The sequence below is a fragment of the Anguilla rostrata genome, chromosome 11, assembly GCF_018555375.3.
Source record: "Anguilla rostrata isolate EN2019 chromosome 11, ASM1855537v3, whole genome shotgun sequence".
Classification (NCBI taxonomy): Eukaryota; Metazoa; Chordata; class Actinopteri; order Anguilliformes; family Anguillidae; genus Anguilla; species Anguilla rostrata.
Window position 1 is genome coordinate 29,358,771 of NC_057943.1, and position 17,359 is coordinate 29,376,129.

General features: G+C 40.8%; 1 protein-coding gene across 2 annotated transcripts in view; it reads right to left on the minus strand.

The window, feature by feature from the left end:
• Nucleotides 1-294: 294 nt before the first annotated feature.
• Nucleotides 295-17,359, minus strand: part of c1qtnf12 (C1q and TNF related 12) — a 28,112-nt gene continuing 11,047 nt past the window's right edge. For both annotated transcript variants that reach the window (XM_064299249.1, XM_064299248.1), the window contains 7 exons: nucleotides 12,732-12,836; nucleotides 12,048-12,159; nucleotides 11,370-11,551; nucleotides 7,404-7,512; nucleotides 6,495-6,588; nucleotides 1,846-1,924; nucleotides 295-1,508 (listed from right to left, as the gene is read on the minus strand). In XM_064299249.1, the coding sequence (XP_064155319.1) occupies nucleotides 1,410-1,508; nucleotides 1,846-1,924; nucleotides 6,495-6,588; nucleotides 7,404-7,512; nucleotides 11,370-11,551; nucleotides 12,048-12,159; nucleotides 12,732-12,836 (780 nt within the window). In that variant the 3' untranslated portion in view covers nucleotides 295-1,409. The remainder of the gene's footprint in view (nucleotides 1,509-1,845; nucleotides 1,925-6,494; nucleotides 6,589-7,403; nucleotides 7,513-11,369; nucleotides 11,552-12,047; nucleotides 12,160-12,731; nucleotides 12,837-17,359) is intronic.

The window sequence follows — 17,359 nt, forward strand, 5'->3', positions numbered from 1 at the left end:
AAATGAGGGTATGGATATTTTGAAATATAAATAAAATAAGTGTCTTATGTTGTACTGATAAAATGTATATGTCTGAAATATTGATCATAATTTATAACAACTTAAGAGACAATTTAACTTATAAAACACAAAACATAGTACTGGTTAAAAAAAAAATACATATGAACAAAAATGGTCACTTGATCACTTAAAAGCCAAAGTAATTAATTTTCACTTTTTTTATTTTATTTATTTTAAATTGTACATTTAATCTGAAAAAGGTTAGCTCTGCAGTTCCGACCAGCTGTTTTTGAGGAGTATCGGTCACATGATATCACTGAGAAAGACACACATTTATATCTGATTCAGGGGGATCTGAATGGTCTGACATTTTCAGCATTAATGTTTGCTATTAGTGCCATCAGGCATTCTTGTTTGCACGAGAACCTAAATCGGCCACCATTTTGTTTTTCACTGGCAAATATCTCATTCACTTTCCAATTATGTTCTATATTTTTTCTGCTAGGAAGGTCAGAACATGCATTGAGCAAATTGGATATAATATTCAGTTTTTCAGTATGAATATTTAATTGTCTATTACTTTGGTCACAACCAATATAAGCATATACATTCTTGGTGTGTTTCATAAGATTCATGAGTATGAATACCGACCCTCTTTTATGATGCTCATTGTGTGCCTTCTGTCATTGGCTGTTTTCAACCTTGTGATGTCCAATGGCATTTATACATCAACCTATCCAATCCTGTACACTCACCAGCATACATATGAACACCAAAGAATGAATGAATTCATGAGACTGATATGGAGTTAAATTAGCAATAAATCAACAAACTGAATACACTAAAAGAATGGCACTTCTCTTCTTTACAAGCCCCATTGTGAAAACTCTCAAACTGTTTGAAAAGCTGCATGAAGGTATTGACATCACTGCACACACAGACATCCTGCAGTCAAGTAGACAGTCTCTCTGTGGTTGGCAATATCATACACTGGGACAATATAGGAGTCAAACACCACGTTCTGCAGTATTTGTGTTTTAACAGGAAGCCAGTGGAACTTCTCGTTGTGCAAAATGGATGCAGGAGGAGGGAAACAGCAGTGGGTGTCTTTTGTCTCCTATTCAGACAGTGAGGGAAGTCAATCAATCAGTGAAATTCTCAGCTTTCTTAGTCCACAGACAGGCAGTGTGTGAGGGGCACACACTCCTTCCAAAAGTTACCTCCACCCCTTTGAGGAAGCAGCTGTTGTCTGCAGGGACACCCATTTCCCATCTACCCCCGGGGATGAAGGGTGGCAGGGGGTGTAAAATCCAAAGAAACGCAAGCAGACCATATGCGTGACATCTCAGGTGGCACAGTCCCAGGTATGTACAGGAAAGGGGATGGGGACGGGTGGGATGGGGGCACGGCTATACACCCATCAGCATCCCCATGAAATCTGAGCCGTTCTGTATCGTGATGGACGCTCCGGCTCCATTGTCCACGAATATGGAGGTGTACTGACCAACCTGGAGGATTGGGTGTGTGTGTGTGAGTAGGGGGGACAAAACATAACAGGAAATTAAACATTTGACAACAAAATTTCCATCACATAATAGACATTTTCCTTACAAATAACCCACGATATAAAGAAACGTTAAAAAAAATACACACAAAACCAACGTCTGCCTTTGTTCGACATTCGAAAGCAAGGTGACAGCATATCGGTTTACATGAAGAGATGGTACACAAAACATGTAAGACAATTTCAGCATAGGCTGAAGCTCTGCAAGGCTGTGGTCACTAACTGGTACTTCTGCAGTCTGAATACTGTAATGGGTTAAAAGTAAACTGCAATGAATTTACCTGCAGTTCCAGTAATCCGTGCACATACACTGTGAATATTTTGCTGTTGCTTTCCAACCCAACGATCACTTCTAAGGACCTGCAATGGAAACAAGAGAAACAAGCAATTAAGTCTGGTTGTGGCTTGTTGTAGAATTTGCAGTGTTGGGAATGATCATATTCAGAGATAGCTGAAGAGGTATTTTGCCAGATGTCTGCTTGTCAAGAATCAATATTTGCATAGCCTGTTTTAAAATCTTTTTTAAACCACTATTTCTTTTGGACAGGATAATCAAGCAAACCATGCTTATTGGACATTGTAGTGGATGCCCACGATTCTACAGACATTTTTTGTCCTCCATTACATGTGTGCTGTATGTTTCTTACAATTACAGGTTCATACCCATTTTAACTGTCCAAACAAAGTTTAACCCTGGATTTACATCTTTCAGTACATCGGTTTAGCATGTAATTCAGACCCAAGTTAGCCAAGGCTAACCAGAAATGGCACTTCAAAAACATCAAAGCTGGGATGTATCTGACCTTATTTGCTGGAATGAGCACTTTGGGATGCAAAATGAGAGCCCTCAGTAGCAAGGTGTGTTTAATAGGGGAAATGCAGTCAGACACGTCTCTGACACCTACAACAACCATGTCCACATAGAACTTTCATAGTTCTACTTTCGAACGCCTTTGCTCTTTGGAGGAGGAATATAGTTGCTCCCCCCCCCTCACGGGACGTAATCGCACCCCGTCTCGCATCTGGTTCCCCTTAACGAACGCGGCACCCCGCTCTCGTCGCGTGCTGTAGGTCAGCGGCAACCAGGCGCGACGCTGCCCATTACAAGGGCCTGTCCCTCTCTGTTTTATAAGTATTTCAAATTTATGACCTTGAGTCCGAGACTTGGCCGTTTCAGCATGCCGTGCCGACCAAAAGATTTGAAGGTCACTGTGGGTTTTACCCTGAGCAATTCCACAGTGGCTTAATTGGCCCAGTAATAATTAGAGGAAGACCTTTGATTCTGTCCAGACACCATAATGGTGAGTAATCAGCTTAGCCTACTAAATTAATGATGGAGAATTATCTCTGAAATATATTATCTTCTGTTGCTAGAAGGCTAAAACACACATTAATTGAAAGTTTTAATGAACAAGCTCATTAGGAACCAGACTTACAAATGCAAATCCATCCTCCAAACAGAAAAGATAAATGTGAAAATGCAGAGGATTTAGATTATGCCACTTTTCACATCTGAACTAAAGCAACCAGTAGTTCAGCATTTCTCATGTTCGTTTATTTTGGTACAAACAAAATTCTCAGAGTTAAATAAACTGTAACACAATATAAATGAATGAAGAGGAACCAGTTGAGTTGATTTTACACTGAACGTTTTGCTGTGTGTCAAAATTAGTGCCGCTGCCTCTATACAGATCAGGTTATATATTGCCAGTTCATCATTTCAAAACAGTGCATTCTGCAAATATGGTGGGCTTGACAATATGCTCATTCTAGCTACCGGTCTTCTCCATTAATCTGTGTCCTATTATTCCCAGAACTAACAATCCTGTCGCGGTCAGTCCAGTGAAACTGTAGCTATATGGCAGCGGATCAATAGCCGGGAAACCACAGGGAGCCTATAGCATGGGGCATCAGGAGAAACAGGACCGTAGGGGATTTTAAAAAAACAACCAGAACTCCCAACGCCCTTTCTGGGCAAACATCTGACCCAGATCAGGAGACCGCTTTACAGGGTCAAGCACAGTCTCCGTGGCAACCCGTCCGCACTGCGACCCGTCGGCACGGCGACCCTCTTTCCTTTCCAGCGGAGACCGCTGGCTCCCGATCGGTGTTTGCCTTCTTTTTAACCGCCATCTCAGACAAATTCACTTCACATTCTTGACATTTTAAAGTGTCGGAGAGTGCGGCTGGCTTGGAGCTCAGACAGGAAAGTTAAAATAAATGCTTTTCTTTCTCTTTTTTTTTGCGGTGTAACTCACTTCTCTTCTTGACCCCAGCTCTTAAGCGTGGAGTCTTTAAAATTGCTCTTGTATAAGTTTTCTTTTCCGAGAAGTCATGGCCGGCCTTCTTTCACCATGAATTAAAATGTGAGAACTCCAGGAGTTCACGCTGTGACATGTTTGCGGCACGGTGACAAAGTTGAGAACATCTCCAGTTTGATGTTCACAACATTGCAGGCAACAGCTGTCTGGGTGAGTCTAACCTGTCGTAGAAGGACCGTTTCAAAGAAAGCCAGACTGTGGAATAATACCCATATTGGAAAAAACTGAATCAGAGTGACAGTATTTGGCTGTTTTTGCTTATTGGTTTAACCTGAATTTCTGATGAATGTTTAAAGAAAGTGCAGCACTATCACATGTATTGTACATACACATGTGGAAAACATAGTATGCTGAGGTATACTTCAAGTATACCATTTTATACACATATTAAATTTTAAACAAAACTGTTTCTTCACATGAATATAGCTGGCCTGGTTTAGGTGATTTCTCAACAGTGCCCCTGTCCTCTTTGTGTGGAGAAATGAGCTGCAGGCCTTAATGAAATGGATCAGTGTTTAAACGGTGGTTGACATTTACAAGTATTTATGAGCTGTAAAGACATTGTCTGTCATACCTTGTGTGGAAAAAGTTAGGCATTTCCTGTGTAAAACTCCAAGCAGGTCTTTAAAAGGAAGTATTCTCTCACCCCAGGATTTGTTCCTGTCGCCTCGGTAACCTTTACAGCCCCACCTTTAACATGTGGGGAGTCACACTTCCACCAGGGGCACAGGCCAGAGTGGCACCAACCATTTAGCAGATTTGTGGGGGGGGGGGGGGGGTTATTAATTGATTCAGTTAATATATTGGTTTTGTATTAGTGTCCATTCAACACAACATTTTGTGGATGTTCAGTTATGATTATTTCTAACATGTCGGCAATTAAATTTAATAAAATCCATTCTTAGTTGCTAAAATAATTGCTAATTGGTTCCACATGACTAATTCACAGAGAGGCTAAAAGTATCATTCAGAATCTGAATATTAACATAAGCTTTTTTTATTAAATACTTGTCTAAGGCAATCACTGATGGACATGACAAAGTAAAGGATGTGGGTTTATGGAAATGCTTTTATATTCTGCTTTTCTATTCCAAAGAAATGTGGAAAATTATTTAGGCTTCTGGCTTCCCTACCATAAAACTGCCATCCGTTAAAATGCTTTTTGTGCTACTAGGAAAACAAAACTTACATTGGGTGGAAAATTTTATGATCACTTTAAGGGGTATGATTGTTTTCACAGCATTTGTGATAAATCCTATTCAGATGACTTATAATCAATTGAATCTGTTTGGCTGGGCCCTTGAGATTTTGCATTGTTGGGTGTGCTGGCATAAACATATATTTTATAAATAAAAATAATCATTATTATTCTTCCATACAAACTGCTGTGCAGTGAACACTACAGACGGATACATGCATATACATCGAGTGTGACCAGAAAAAAACAACAAAACATAATGATTTAGGATAGATTTATAAATTCATCATTTTTTGTCTCCATTTTCTTCTGTGTATTTCCAAGCTTGCAATATATATAGTTGGCCTGATCCTGGCTTGGTATACGTGCACTTAACTAGTGTTTCTACACAAGTTAAGCAATTTTTTTTCCTTATGTGTATCCTGGCTGGAGTTAATTTAATGTGAATAGTGGAGGACTTGGGGTCAATACAATACTAAATGCAATACTGAGAAAATTGACTCTACCCATTTCATTTTATGGCAAATTAGCTCTTTATAATGTTCAAATGACTAATATAGGGTATAAACAGTATCTGAAAAAATAGAATGCTAAATGGCCACAAAATTAAATTGGTTGAATCAGTTTAATCAATATTGCATGCAAAACCATATTGTCTACTTGGGAAAAATTAATGTAGCTGTAATTCCATATGGTAGCCAGTTTGCCCTATTTATTACACTTTATCATGCAAGCAAAAGCTGTGTGTAAGTCTCAAGCCAGGATTCACATAACTCATAATTCAATGAGACACACCTTATTTTAAGTGAGACTCCACCCCAAGTGCACATCTATCATATCCCCCACTTAATCCACCCAAGCCAGGATGTATGCAAGGGGAAAAAAGCATGATACATGCATGAAAAGTCAAGTTAAGCATGTATATTTCAAGCCAAGATTGGGCTCCGTATGCTGCAGCTGAACCTTAAAAGCTTTTTTCAAGCTAAAGTTACTACTTTTAATTTTTGCCAATAATTTCTTATTTCTTCAGCAGAGAGATGATACAATGTGCTTGCCATTTTCAAATTTAGTATAGGCATTTCAATATTACTGTCATAACAACAGAATATTTAAATGAGAGTGCCTGAAATTTTCAACGGTGATAGTTTGAAATGTCAGTGCCTTATTATTCCTGATTATATTTCTAACTACCTAATGCATTTCTAGAAATGGAGATTAATACTCATCATTTCCTGAATACAAATAAGAGTTATTTAAGATAATATTAGTCTCAACTTGAGAAGGAATACAATCATTTATTTCTGAGCAGAGAACTGTGGACTGCAGTCTGAGCTCTCCTCTGTTGTCAGTGTTGGGTCCCGTGTAAATGCCACATCGTGTAACGTGCGGCAGAGTGTGAGAAGATGCTCACGTGTATCTGTGGCACTGCGACTCGATGCAGATCAGAACTCGCACGTTGTCTCGGGCTCTCAGAGGACTCTTGCTTTTCTTCACTTCGCTGTGGTCTGTGGAGAGCACAAGGAACCACAACACTAATTAGTCCATTACTCAAGAAAATACAGTGCCCCCTGGAGCAGGATATCTGAGGGACAACGCTCCAGTTTATTCAGGCTTGCTTCCCAGAGCTGCGGTCAACAAGGCAGACATACAGTGAGCTCCATAATGCTTGGGACAAAGGCATGGCCACGGCAATCACCCAATCCCAATCTAATTGAACACGTGTTTCATATGCAGAATTTTGCATAATTTTACACTCTGGGTTCGGTGAATGTTTTACCCACTTGGGCCACATGTTTTCTGTCAGGGCCAGATTAAGGGAGCCCTGGGGCTAAGACAACCTTCGAATGTTCCCGGTTGAAGAAGGCACCGCCACAGTCCTTCAGCTGAGTGAAAACTAGTCATCTCTCTTTATTAGTACAGACATTTTGGATCTCAAAAAATAATTACTTTTAAATGGCCTTGCAACGAAAGTAACCCAAAGTATAGACCCAGCTGTGATTATTTTTTCAACGTGAGAGTAACCCAAAACCAGTGAATCTGCCACACACAAACAGTTTACATTTCCACTGACTCCTATTTACTAAGTGTTGCCATAGCGACACCAGTGGCCCATATTAATGGCGTCCTAAGAATCAGACAACCTTGTAACTCCTAAATTCAAAATCCCCACCTGAGATCCCAAATATTAAAAAATATTTATAAACATCTAAATTTTCTTAACATTTAAAGTCCCATTTAGTTTTTTTTAACTGTTATTCCATCGTTGTACACTTTGTTTTTCCTTTAATTTTATTTAAAAAGATTTTTTAAAAGTTATTACCAATATGAACGTTGGCAGAAAACTGGTAGATGCCGGTGACTGGAGCAGTGAATCGGCCGGTGGACTGGTCCATTCCTGTTCCTCGAAGAAAGGCACCCTTAGCTGGAGGCTAAAAATGCTACATTTATTAGTTTAAATAAAAACAGTTTCTACTCTCCACAAATGCCACATCAAATAATGTTTTTCACAGGCTTTGAACATCAGGGGAACATTAGAATGTTCTGGATCCTCATCCTTCGAGCAGTGACAAGCAGTTTCTGTAAAACATTCACAGTCAGTGCAGCCAATTCACACCCAAATGACTGCTTGTGGTCCATCCAACCTTTCAAACAAACAGATTAAATACAATTTTCCATCTGACACTATAAACTGTTGCCTGACATTAAATATAAAGCAAAGGACCCAGTCTATGTTAAAAAGAAAAAAAAACACAGTATGAGTGACGATTAACATGAGTCTTGATGTTTAACTATACAGGAAGATTACAGCATTTGAGGGAATGGGATGAAACAGAACCCAGATTAAGCTAAATAAGTTGCATGATTGCACTTTCATAAAACGCTGCTGTGTTGATTCTGCTCCATCTGGTGAGATTTCTCTGCCATGTCGCCACTCTCAAAGCAAAAATGCGAGACTGAAGCCCGATGGCTGATTTATTGTAAATTCGCGGTCGCGTTGTGTATAAAGAAGAACATGTGGCTGCCGTGTGGTCTGGAGGGTACTCCAACGGTTGCAGGTTTGAGTCACAGGTGGGGCAATGTATTTGTGCCCATGAGAACTCTGCTTGACCTGACTTTCTCTAGAACTGAATAATATGTCAAACGTGAGGCATCTGCTCAGTAAAAAAGAAATGTAATGTAAGCCATGTCTAATGTCACACTCTGTTGTAGTCTCTGTACTCTTTGACCTGCTACCCTTTCTTTTAAAAGGGTTTTTCCATTACTGGAGCCTTTCCGTCTTTCTGTCAATACTGCTGCATCTACGTCAGCCTCCTTTCTGTTGTTTCCCCCCGCAATTCTCTGTCCTCTTACCATTAAAACTACACAAACTTCTCCTCCTTGTCTGTAGCTTAGAGCAGGGATTTTCATCTATGTTCCTGGAGAGCTGCATGGTCAGCTGGTTTTATTGTTAATTGTTGGTAATTAATTGATCAGGTAAAGCAGTCCATTACACAGTTAACTCACCTCACCTGCTTTATTGGGCCAGAATTGGTTGCTGACATTAAGGTGAAAACAACCCCTGCAGCCTGCCAGGACCAGTAATGAAGATCACTAGCTTAGAGACCCTCTGCAACAAAGGAGACTCTTCAGCTTTTCTTCTGGTTTCTTCAGCAAGACTCTGCATCATTGCCCAAACTTCAAACCCTTGCCTTTACTTCTCAACCCTCTCCCTCCTCCACTCGCCACTGCCCTGTCTGCCGATGGTTTTGTGTACCACTTCAGGGAGAAGACCTACCTAAATGTGTACCCCAAGGCTCCATACTTAGCACCATCCGATTTTCCCTTTATAGGTAATCTTTATTACTCTCTTTCACTGCACCCAACACTCAGGCCTCACTTCACATCTCAGCCTGCCTGAAGAGCATCTCATGCTGGATGGCAGAGCAGCCCATCACTGGATCAGCCAGTGGCAGATGGGCGCCCACTCTATAGCCAGGTTCCAACCCATTGTTTTTCTCAACACCATTTGAATGTTTTTCGTTCTACTGGGGGGACAAAAAATCTCAATTACATATGTTGAAAAAGAACTGAACCCACCTGTGAAGTAACATCAAACAACAAAGCTCAGAACCAGTCTATCAGTCTATCTACTACTCTTGTGCAGTTTTAGTGAGGAATATAAAGTAGCTCCAATCCTGAAGTTATTTGAGTTCAACCAGGGAAGGAGGGTGGATCAGTAAGCTCACTGAGGGCCAGATGTTGAGTCTCTCAGGATTTCTGTGTGGCATACTATGTGTCTGTGTGTGTGCGCGTATGTGCGTTTCATCCATGCGTGTGTGGGTGTGTGTGTGTGCGTGTGTACTGTATGTGTGTGCGTCACAGGATCTCTAATTAGATACACCCAGCTGTGCAGGGCCATCTGGGGCATGTAGACCATAATTACAGCAGCATTGAGGATTAAGCACACACATGAATATACCCAAACATGTGCATACAGATACCAGCACGCACAATTACATACATGCTTACATGTCAACCCACATGCCAGCACACAGTGTGTCAAGGAGTTCTAAAACATCAAATTCACAACTGCCTCTGTACAGTTTTGTCATTTCTCTTTTTCTCTTCTCACTTCTATATCACTTTTGAGCTGCAGTAGCATCACTGGAAAGAGATGCATCGCTGGAAAGAGATTACAAAATTAGCCAGACCCAATTATGAAATGGAGGTGAATCTGCCAAAACAAACAGAGACTTTTACAGTAGAACTATGTTTGTCTAGCCTGACCTCAAGGCTGAGGAGGGTTTTTGTGCAAAGCCCAGTCCGCTCATTAGCACGAAAGATTTACAGCCCTGAGATAACTCTGTTATCACGGGTCACTTTCACTCAGTGCCTCAGAAGAAAGTAGACAAGCCAAGCAGCCCTCTCTGTGGGCCCTGCTCCTCTGCAGGGAAATGGAAGATTGAGTTAGCATGAATAAAGTTAGCCTCTGTGCTTTCCTGACTCAAGGCAGTTAACCAACCGGTCCAAATACAGCAAGAGTGCTGTATTTTTCTGTGAATACCAAAAGCAGTCACTGCTTATTCTCCTGGTCCTCTTTAGCAGTTTTAGAAAAGTTAATGATGCTACTTCAGTGTCCAATGCTGCAATGCCTCCTGCTGTGGTCTGGCCCAGCCCAGCATCAAACGGAAGGCCATAGAGGGATTTCTAAGCAAAGAAGACTTTTTATTTTGCTCTGAGATACATGGAGCCAGAGAAGACTTTTTTTTACACGAAAACATGGAGTTACTGTATATGGTATCGGTCCTTGGTGTTTTTCAGGAGTCTGGCTTCCAACGGTCGAATCTGTTGGACCTGAGCCACGATCAGCCGTGGACGTCTCAGGGAAAGCCAAGTCCAAATAATACAAAACACATCAAAGTGCAATTTTGGCTCAAGTGTGATACTGAGACAATAAGGGGTCAAGAATTATACACACAAACACACACACACAGTACAGTTTGTTCTTTGGTTAGTTCATGCGTAAAACAAAACTCCAAAGGGTTTTGAATATCATGAAAATTTCACAAAAGTGTAAAACAAAGTTTACTAAAAAATTTGTGTGAAAGTGGATGTTCTTTTTAAACTACATGCATGAATAAATATTACGATAAGCCGAGGCAGCATTGTGGATTTGCGTTTTTCTTTGGACAGAACATCAAAACAAGATCTTTGGACCGCAGTGCACAGCAGCTTTTTGATATTGTACTGATGTTTATTGGAGACACATTATCCCATTCTCTGGCTAAAATCTACTTTTATTTAACTTTTGGTTTATGTAAGAGTCTTAGCACCCTGTGCCGCCTCCCCCTCAGAATGTCGCAGGACCCATTTGTTCCACTAGAGCGTGCGGTTTCAAATTGGCTCTATTTTTACTGCTTTTACCGAGCATTCCAGCTCATACACAGAGCACCTTTTGTGCGGTGCAGAGGAAACTGGCGCTGAGCGTTTGGGAGCGGGATGCTCGTCAGGATGGAACTCGCTCTGGCGAGGTGGCCTTGTCACTCTCCTGAAAAAAGTCCTGAACATTTTCAAAGATTCTCAGGCCTGCAGTCACACAATTTCTCCTTGCCATGCGTGTCATGATGCACTGGGAGAGGAAGTGAGTGGCCATGTTTGAAAGTGGCTCTGGCTTCTCTTTTTGATTATTTATTGTAGGAATTAGGGTAGTCTGGGCTGACGGTATCACCAGAGTCCTTCCTGACAGTCCCACTAAGGAGGATGACAGTGCGGAACATCCTATTATACATCAGAGGAGAAGACTTACGGTCTGAAAGTTCTGCAGCTCCATCAGGGTTTTCTTGTCCACGACGACAGGCCCCTTCAGCCTGCAGTGGAAGGCCTCCTCTATCCTCCGGTAGGAGGTCATGCTTTCCAGAGTGATGAGAGCAGGGGCCAGGGCGCTGGGGTTGGCCTGCTTATCCAATGCTGCTCTTCTCTCCGTTGCCTCTAGTGGAGAGGAGGACACAAAGCACTCAACCCTTCAACGACTTTACCAGAACACTTAGCCCTTTGACAACTTTAGCAGAAAACTCAACCCTTCAACTGCTTTACCAGAGCACTTAACCCTTCATACCTTTCCAGGAAACACTCAACCCATCAATCAAACCAAGCAGCATTGTGAAATAGAGTAGTGATCTGGGCACGAGATTCATGAGCTGAGGGTCTTATTTTTGTGTCCTGGTTGCTGTATCTTCAACCCTATGTGCAGCTGTATAAATGTCCCTCCCATGCATAAGCACTGTTTATAATCCTCAATACACAAGATGTATCATATGCTATAAGGGCACTGTGTGATATACGTGCATGAATTTTGGATATGAAAATGGTGACTTCTAGAATATCTGCTGGATTGCCCTCTCTTAAGATTCTGTCACTGCCAGATTTCCATGTAACTAATAACTAGTCATAAGGCATTTCATGCTAAAGAGTGATGAAATCTTACCTTTGATCATTTCCTTGAATTCCTGGAGCAGGACCTCTTGGGTAATCTCTGCCCCGGGGGACCCTGGGGGCCCTTGTGGCCCTGGGGGTCCAGGGGGACCTGGGGGCCCTGGCTAGAAAAACCAAAACAGCAATCACTGATGGTCAGTATTTCAGAAATCACTGATGGTCAGTATTTCAGAAATCACTGACGGTCAGTATTTCAGAAATCACTGACGGTCAGTATTTCAGAAATCACCGATGGTCAGTATTTCAACAATCACTGGTGGTCAGTATTTCAACAATCACTCATGGTCAGTATATTTCAAATACATGTGTGCATTTCATACATTCACCTGGTTTCCTGGCCTATGCTTGGATGATTTACGCCTCTGTACAACTGAAAAGCAACCTATACCTCCAATATTTTGATTGCGTGATGAAGATTTCCTTGGCAGTTTCTGCTATGTGAGGCATATGAAGACCTTTTTTAAAAAGTGAATATAAGGTTTACACTGTCTCACATCAACAAGTGTGAAAATTTAGAAGTATATTAAAATCAAGATTTTCATGTTGGCCATATCAGCCAAACCAAAAAAAAAACATGATCAGTATTGGAAACAATAAATGAATACATTAAAAGGGATTTGCTAAACTGAATTTCTATCTGAGTGATCTCCACTAAAACTTTAGTAGTGGCATTTACCAGTGGTCTTTTTCTCTTGCGACACTTCCCGGGAAAGTTGCCCACAGGCCTCTTCACAAAATCCATCCATGATCCAAAAGGATCCACTCGTGTGTTCTCCGGAACCTGTTCAGATTCAAAAAACAAATTACATTATACCTCGAACATACAGTACCATATCCCAGAAACATCACGATTTTCAAATTCTGACTTGTACGATACGTAGGATACTACAGTATGTGTTACAGAAGGCTTCTCTAACTAAACAATTCTTCTAACATTCATTCTGGGAAAGCATTTGGAAAACCTGTTTTTTTAATTTGTCTTTGGTTGAATTTAATAAGAGCATCAAGAACACATTGATCCATAACCTTAGAATTTTATATATGAGATCATGTGCATCGAAATCCTCTTAGCAAAATTAAAGAACTCCATAAAGTGTTGGCTGTGTAGCAATAAATAGATTCATATAGATTTATATAATTTCATTTCCTCCTGATTTTTTTTATTAAGGTTTTATTATACTGTATGCTGTCAAATACTGAAGCTATAACAGCAGGCATTTCTGTTCACATCTCAACACAAATTCAGTCATATGCAGACATAGTTTATTTATTATAAAAGCAGACCTACTGTATCCTCATTTACCTGTATCTCAGTTACAGTCAGCCTTTGAGAAAAGTGCTAATTGAAAGATTCATTAGATATTTGAGTCTGAAGTCATCCACCCACACGCCCTCAATGCAAAGTATTGTAACTACGTAACCAAATACAGTGAGTCATAACCCCAGCTTACAAACCATCGCTGGAAAAACTTGCCTAAAGATACTATTAAATGGTGCCAGACACCATGGCAGGTTACGCTATGTTCCCTCTCTCTGTCTCTCCTTCTCTCCCTCCCTCCCTCCCTCCGCCCTTAGAAAGGTAATGGGCTGATTCTGTCTTGCATACCTTGCATTGCCAAACCCATGCTGTCACTTTTTAATGTCTCCCCGCCCCAATATTTTTTTTCCCCCTCTTTCTCGAAACAGTGTGCTGAAAGATGTTTCTTGATGGTTCTGTGAGGTGCTGTGTCAAAACTCATTTGCCCAATGGGGTAATTGGAAAATAAACATGCTTTCACAAGTCCTTCTCTTTAACCGCATGTGAAATTTTTCCATTAACACCGTACATTTCAATTCCAAGAAGTGTGACTGCACTGTGCACTATGCGAGAGCTAACATTCACCTACATCTCACTGGAGTCTGTAAATTACCACCCGCCCAGGGTGCATTCTGGGATTTGGAGTTACGATTAACCTGCCCAGCTACCTAAAGTCTGGTTAATCCACAAAGAAAAAACAATTTTAATGCACTTCATTGTTTATATATCTTTCCAGGCTCATCCTCCATAGCGCATCTGTCTCTTCCAGAGCAATGCTCAGTATATTCCAGACAATACAGTGTCTCTGTCTCTGATTGTCTTGGACTGCACCTCATTGGTTCTTTGCAGCAAAGTGGTAAAATAGCAGTAATCAGTGTTTGTTTAAGAAAATATTCTTTAGTAATTACAGACATGACATACTTTCAGAGAATCATTCTCTGGCATCTGTCCCATCCAATTTATCACAGGGTAGTGAATTTAAGCAAGTGGTGTGTTTTGTTACATCTTACAGACAATTTTCTTTAACTTCATTGTCTGCCAAACTCAAATGTGTAGCATAAAGACAGAAAGAATGCAATACATGTCTACATTTGTAACTGATAGCTAAGGACAACAATCACTGTGGTTAGACTTAACAGAAGCCTCAGTATTTTAACCTGTCTTGCCTTTCACCATAAGTGAGCAATTTTCATCTGAGTGACTGCAAAAGATGAACTTCAAATGTCTCTTAATGTCACGGTATTCATGATGGTATCAAATTGTTTGTCTGCACAGTGTCAACATGCCAAATGGATCCTCTCACCAGCACTCTAATATAGCTGTTAAACTTCTGCTATATTTTTACTGTCCATTACGTTTGCAGAACACCTCATCGTTTGGTCACAAATTAGAGGAACAAGCATGCAAAATGTTTCCTCTGGTTTATTCTGCATGATTAAAGCCTATGCACTCAATCAATTCCATAGATAAGTTTCTTTAGTACTTGAGCATTTAAATACCATAATATACACTACATTGGTAATTTTCTGAGAAAATTTGAACATCTACTTGTCTACTTGAGTAGGATGATTGGACTGAGTCAACTCTTCTCGGAAAACGCAGCTGCAGAGTAATGGTATGGCTGCCGAGTAAATACACGTCAGAATGCCAGATCGTAAAACGTGTGCTTATGAATCAACCTGATAGTATTGCCTCGCAATTCCACGCCCTTCGCTTAATTTTGGTTTAAAAGCAAGAGGGCGCAAATTCCAACGACCACAAAAATAGTTAGAATCCTGCCTGGTTCCGTCCCCGACTGTCAAGTGACTGCGGTTCAGATACAAGCAGAGATAAGGAGGAGCCGCGGAGGTGAGCAGACCGAAATGGAATTTGTTTAGGTTTTGGCAGAGAGACGAGGCTCACTTATCAGCTAAACTAACATGCCTCTTTCTTCGCAGAGGCTTACCGCTGTCAAAGGCAACAAAGTAACCCCTTGTTTGTCTTTTCAGTTCAGCCGGCATAAAGGGATTCTGTGCTTGTGTCTCTAGTACCGTTTCTATTTTTTTCCGCGACTGAAGACAAAATAAACAACTTAACTGATGCTCTGTGTCTTTCGTGCTGGATGTCTGTGTGTTTTTGTTGCGCTTGATAAAGCTTCAGGGAAGATAGAGGGCAGACGGCTAGTGTCTGGCCAGAGATATGGTTACTGTACGGCGTAATCCTGTACATCTCTCCCACGCGTTCCGTGAGACTTACATGTTTTTCAGTATTTTATGGTGCACTGGATTTTTCCTCTAATCACAGCTCATGTACTATAGTCCACTAATTGGATGTAAGAAAACATTTCCTTACGGGACTGCGAGACAGTTTTGTGTGCCTGATGTAACATCTCAGCAGAAGGTGCTGATAGCCATTTGTGAAGACATTGAATGTCCACAAAATTGCAGCTACGGAGATTGTTTGACAACCATTTCTGTTTCCTTGGCCCATAACTGATGAAGAACCTTTGAATGCAACTTGATGTAGTCTCTTTTTAGCATTAGACTGGCTGTGTCATATCCAAATTCAAGATGTCATACCTGACCCACATCCCACAAACTATACAAAGTTCCTTCCATGGCATTGTTCAAGGGCAAATACTGATATTAATTCCTTGTTGAACAAACAGGGAAAAACGGTTTATTTAAAAGACGGATCAACTCTGCAGGGTCTTCTTTACCAGAAAAATGCAAAGCCATTTACCTGTCTAGGGTTTCTGTTGATAGTTGGACAGGCATAGAGCCAGATTTTGGTGAGCTTGACTTCTATGCCCCACAACTATAAAAAAAAATACTTTATGCAGGGCCCATTGTCATTTTTCACAGTTAGGTCATAGCTGTCTTCCCGGGAAATTGCCTACCTCTATAAAAAACGAATGTTGCAACGTTTCTGCCAGGAAAGAAGCTACTCTTTTTTGTTCTTTTTTCATATAGTTCATGGCACGCCATCATAATTAAATGATTAGCAATCTGTCTCAGAGGATTTTCTCTGGCATGACAGGGTTGTGGCAGGCTTTGCTCAAACAGTAAATAAAATGCAACAGCAACAGTATTTTCACTCCTTTTCAAAGAAATAGCAATGATGAATTACCATTCCAAAAAAGTACCAAACATAAAGGATAAAAAAAGAGTTTAGCAGATCACTCATAAATCACATCAAGAATATGTTCAAGGGAGAAAGAGTAGGCTATACTGATAAGCACAGAAAAGGTCATGGAAATTTCTGTTATTTAATGGAATGTGTGTTTCACAGAATGTGTGTGTGTGTCTGTGTCTGTGTTTGTGTGTGCATGTGTGTGTCTGTGTGTGCGTGTGCGCATGTCTGTGTGTGTCTGTGTTTGTGTGTGGATATGAATGTGCATGTGTGTGTATGTGTTTGTGCACACCTGTATTTCATATTGACGACCACTACTTTGATTCACCTGACAGCATACCACACCATACTGTCTGCCAGTCTGTCAGCCTGTCAGATGTTCACAAGCGTGATCGACTTCATCGCAAATCTCATACTCCATTGTCGCCGTTTCACCCATCATTTGTTTCTGATGCATTGCTGTGTGGTGCACAGGAAGCAGTTACACCAATCAATGAAACACCTCCCTGTCAATCAGAAATAAACAGGTGTAGGCACACCCACCAGCTGACTACCATATGCAGTCTATGGCATTATTTTATGAGTAATGGGTTGAATAAGTGGGGATGGGGCTTATATATACCCCAATTGCAGAAGGTGGACCAGCTATACTTTGATTAACAGCTCATTTAAAATAAAAATACACTGGGGGGAGATTGTTTTAAGATGTTAAAAGACGTTACTGTCTCCAGTGGAGAGAGTAAAAGCATCAGGTGCATCCCGAAGCTGTGTGAATAATTTGGACTAAAGGGTCATGGAAAGAATACAGAGTTCTTGAAGCTTTCAGTTATGTTTGTGTTGTATGCTGTTTCCGTATTATGATACCAGAAACTCTTTGTCAAGCAGTTATACAGTAT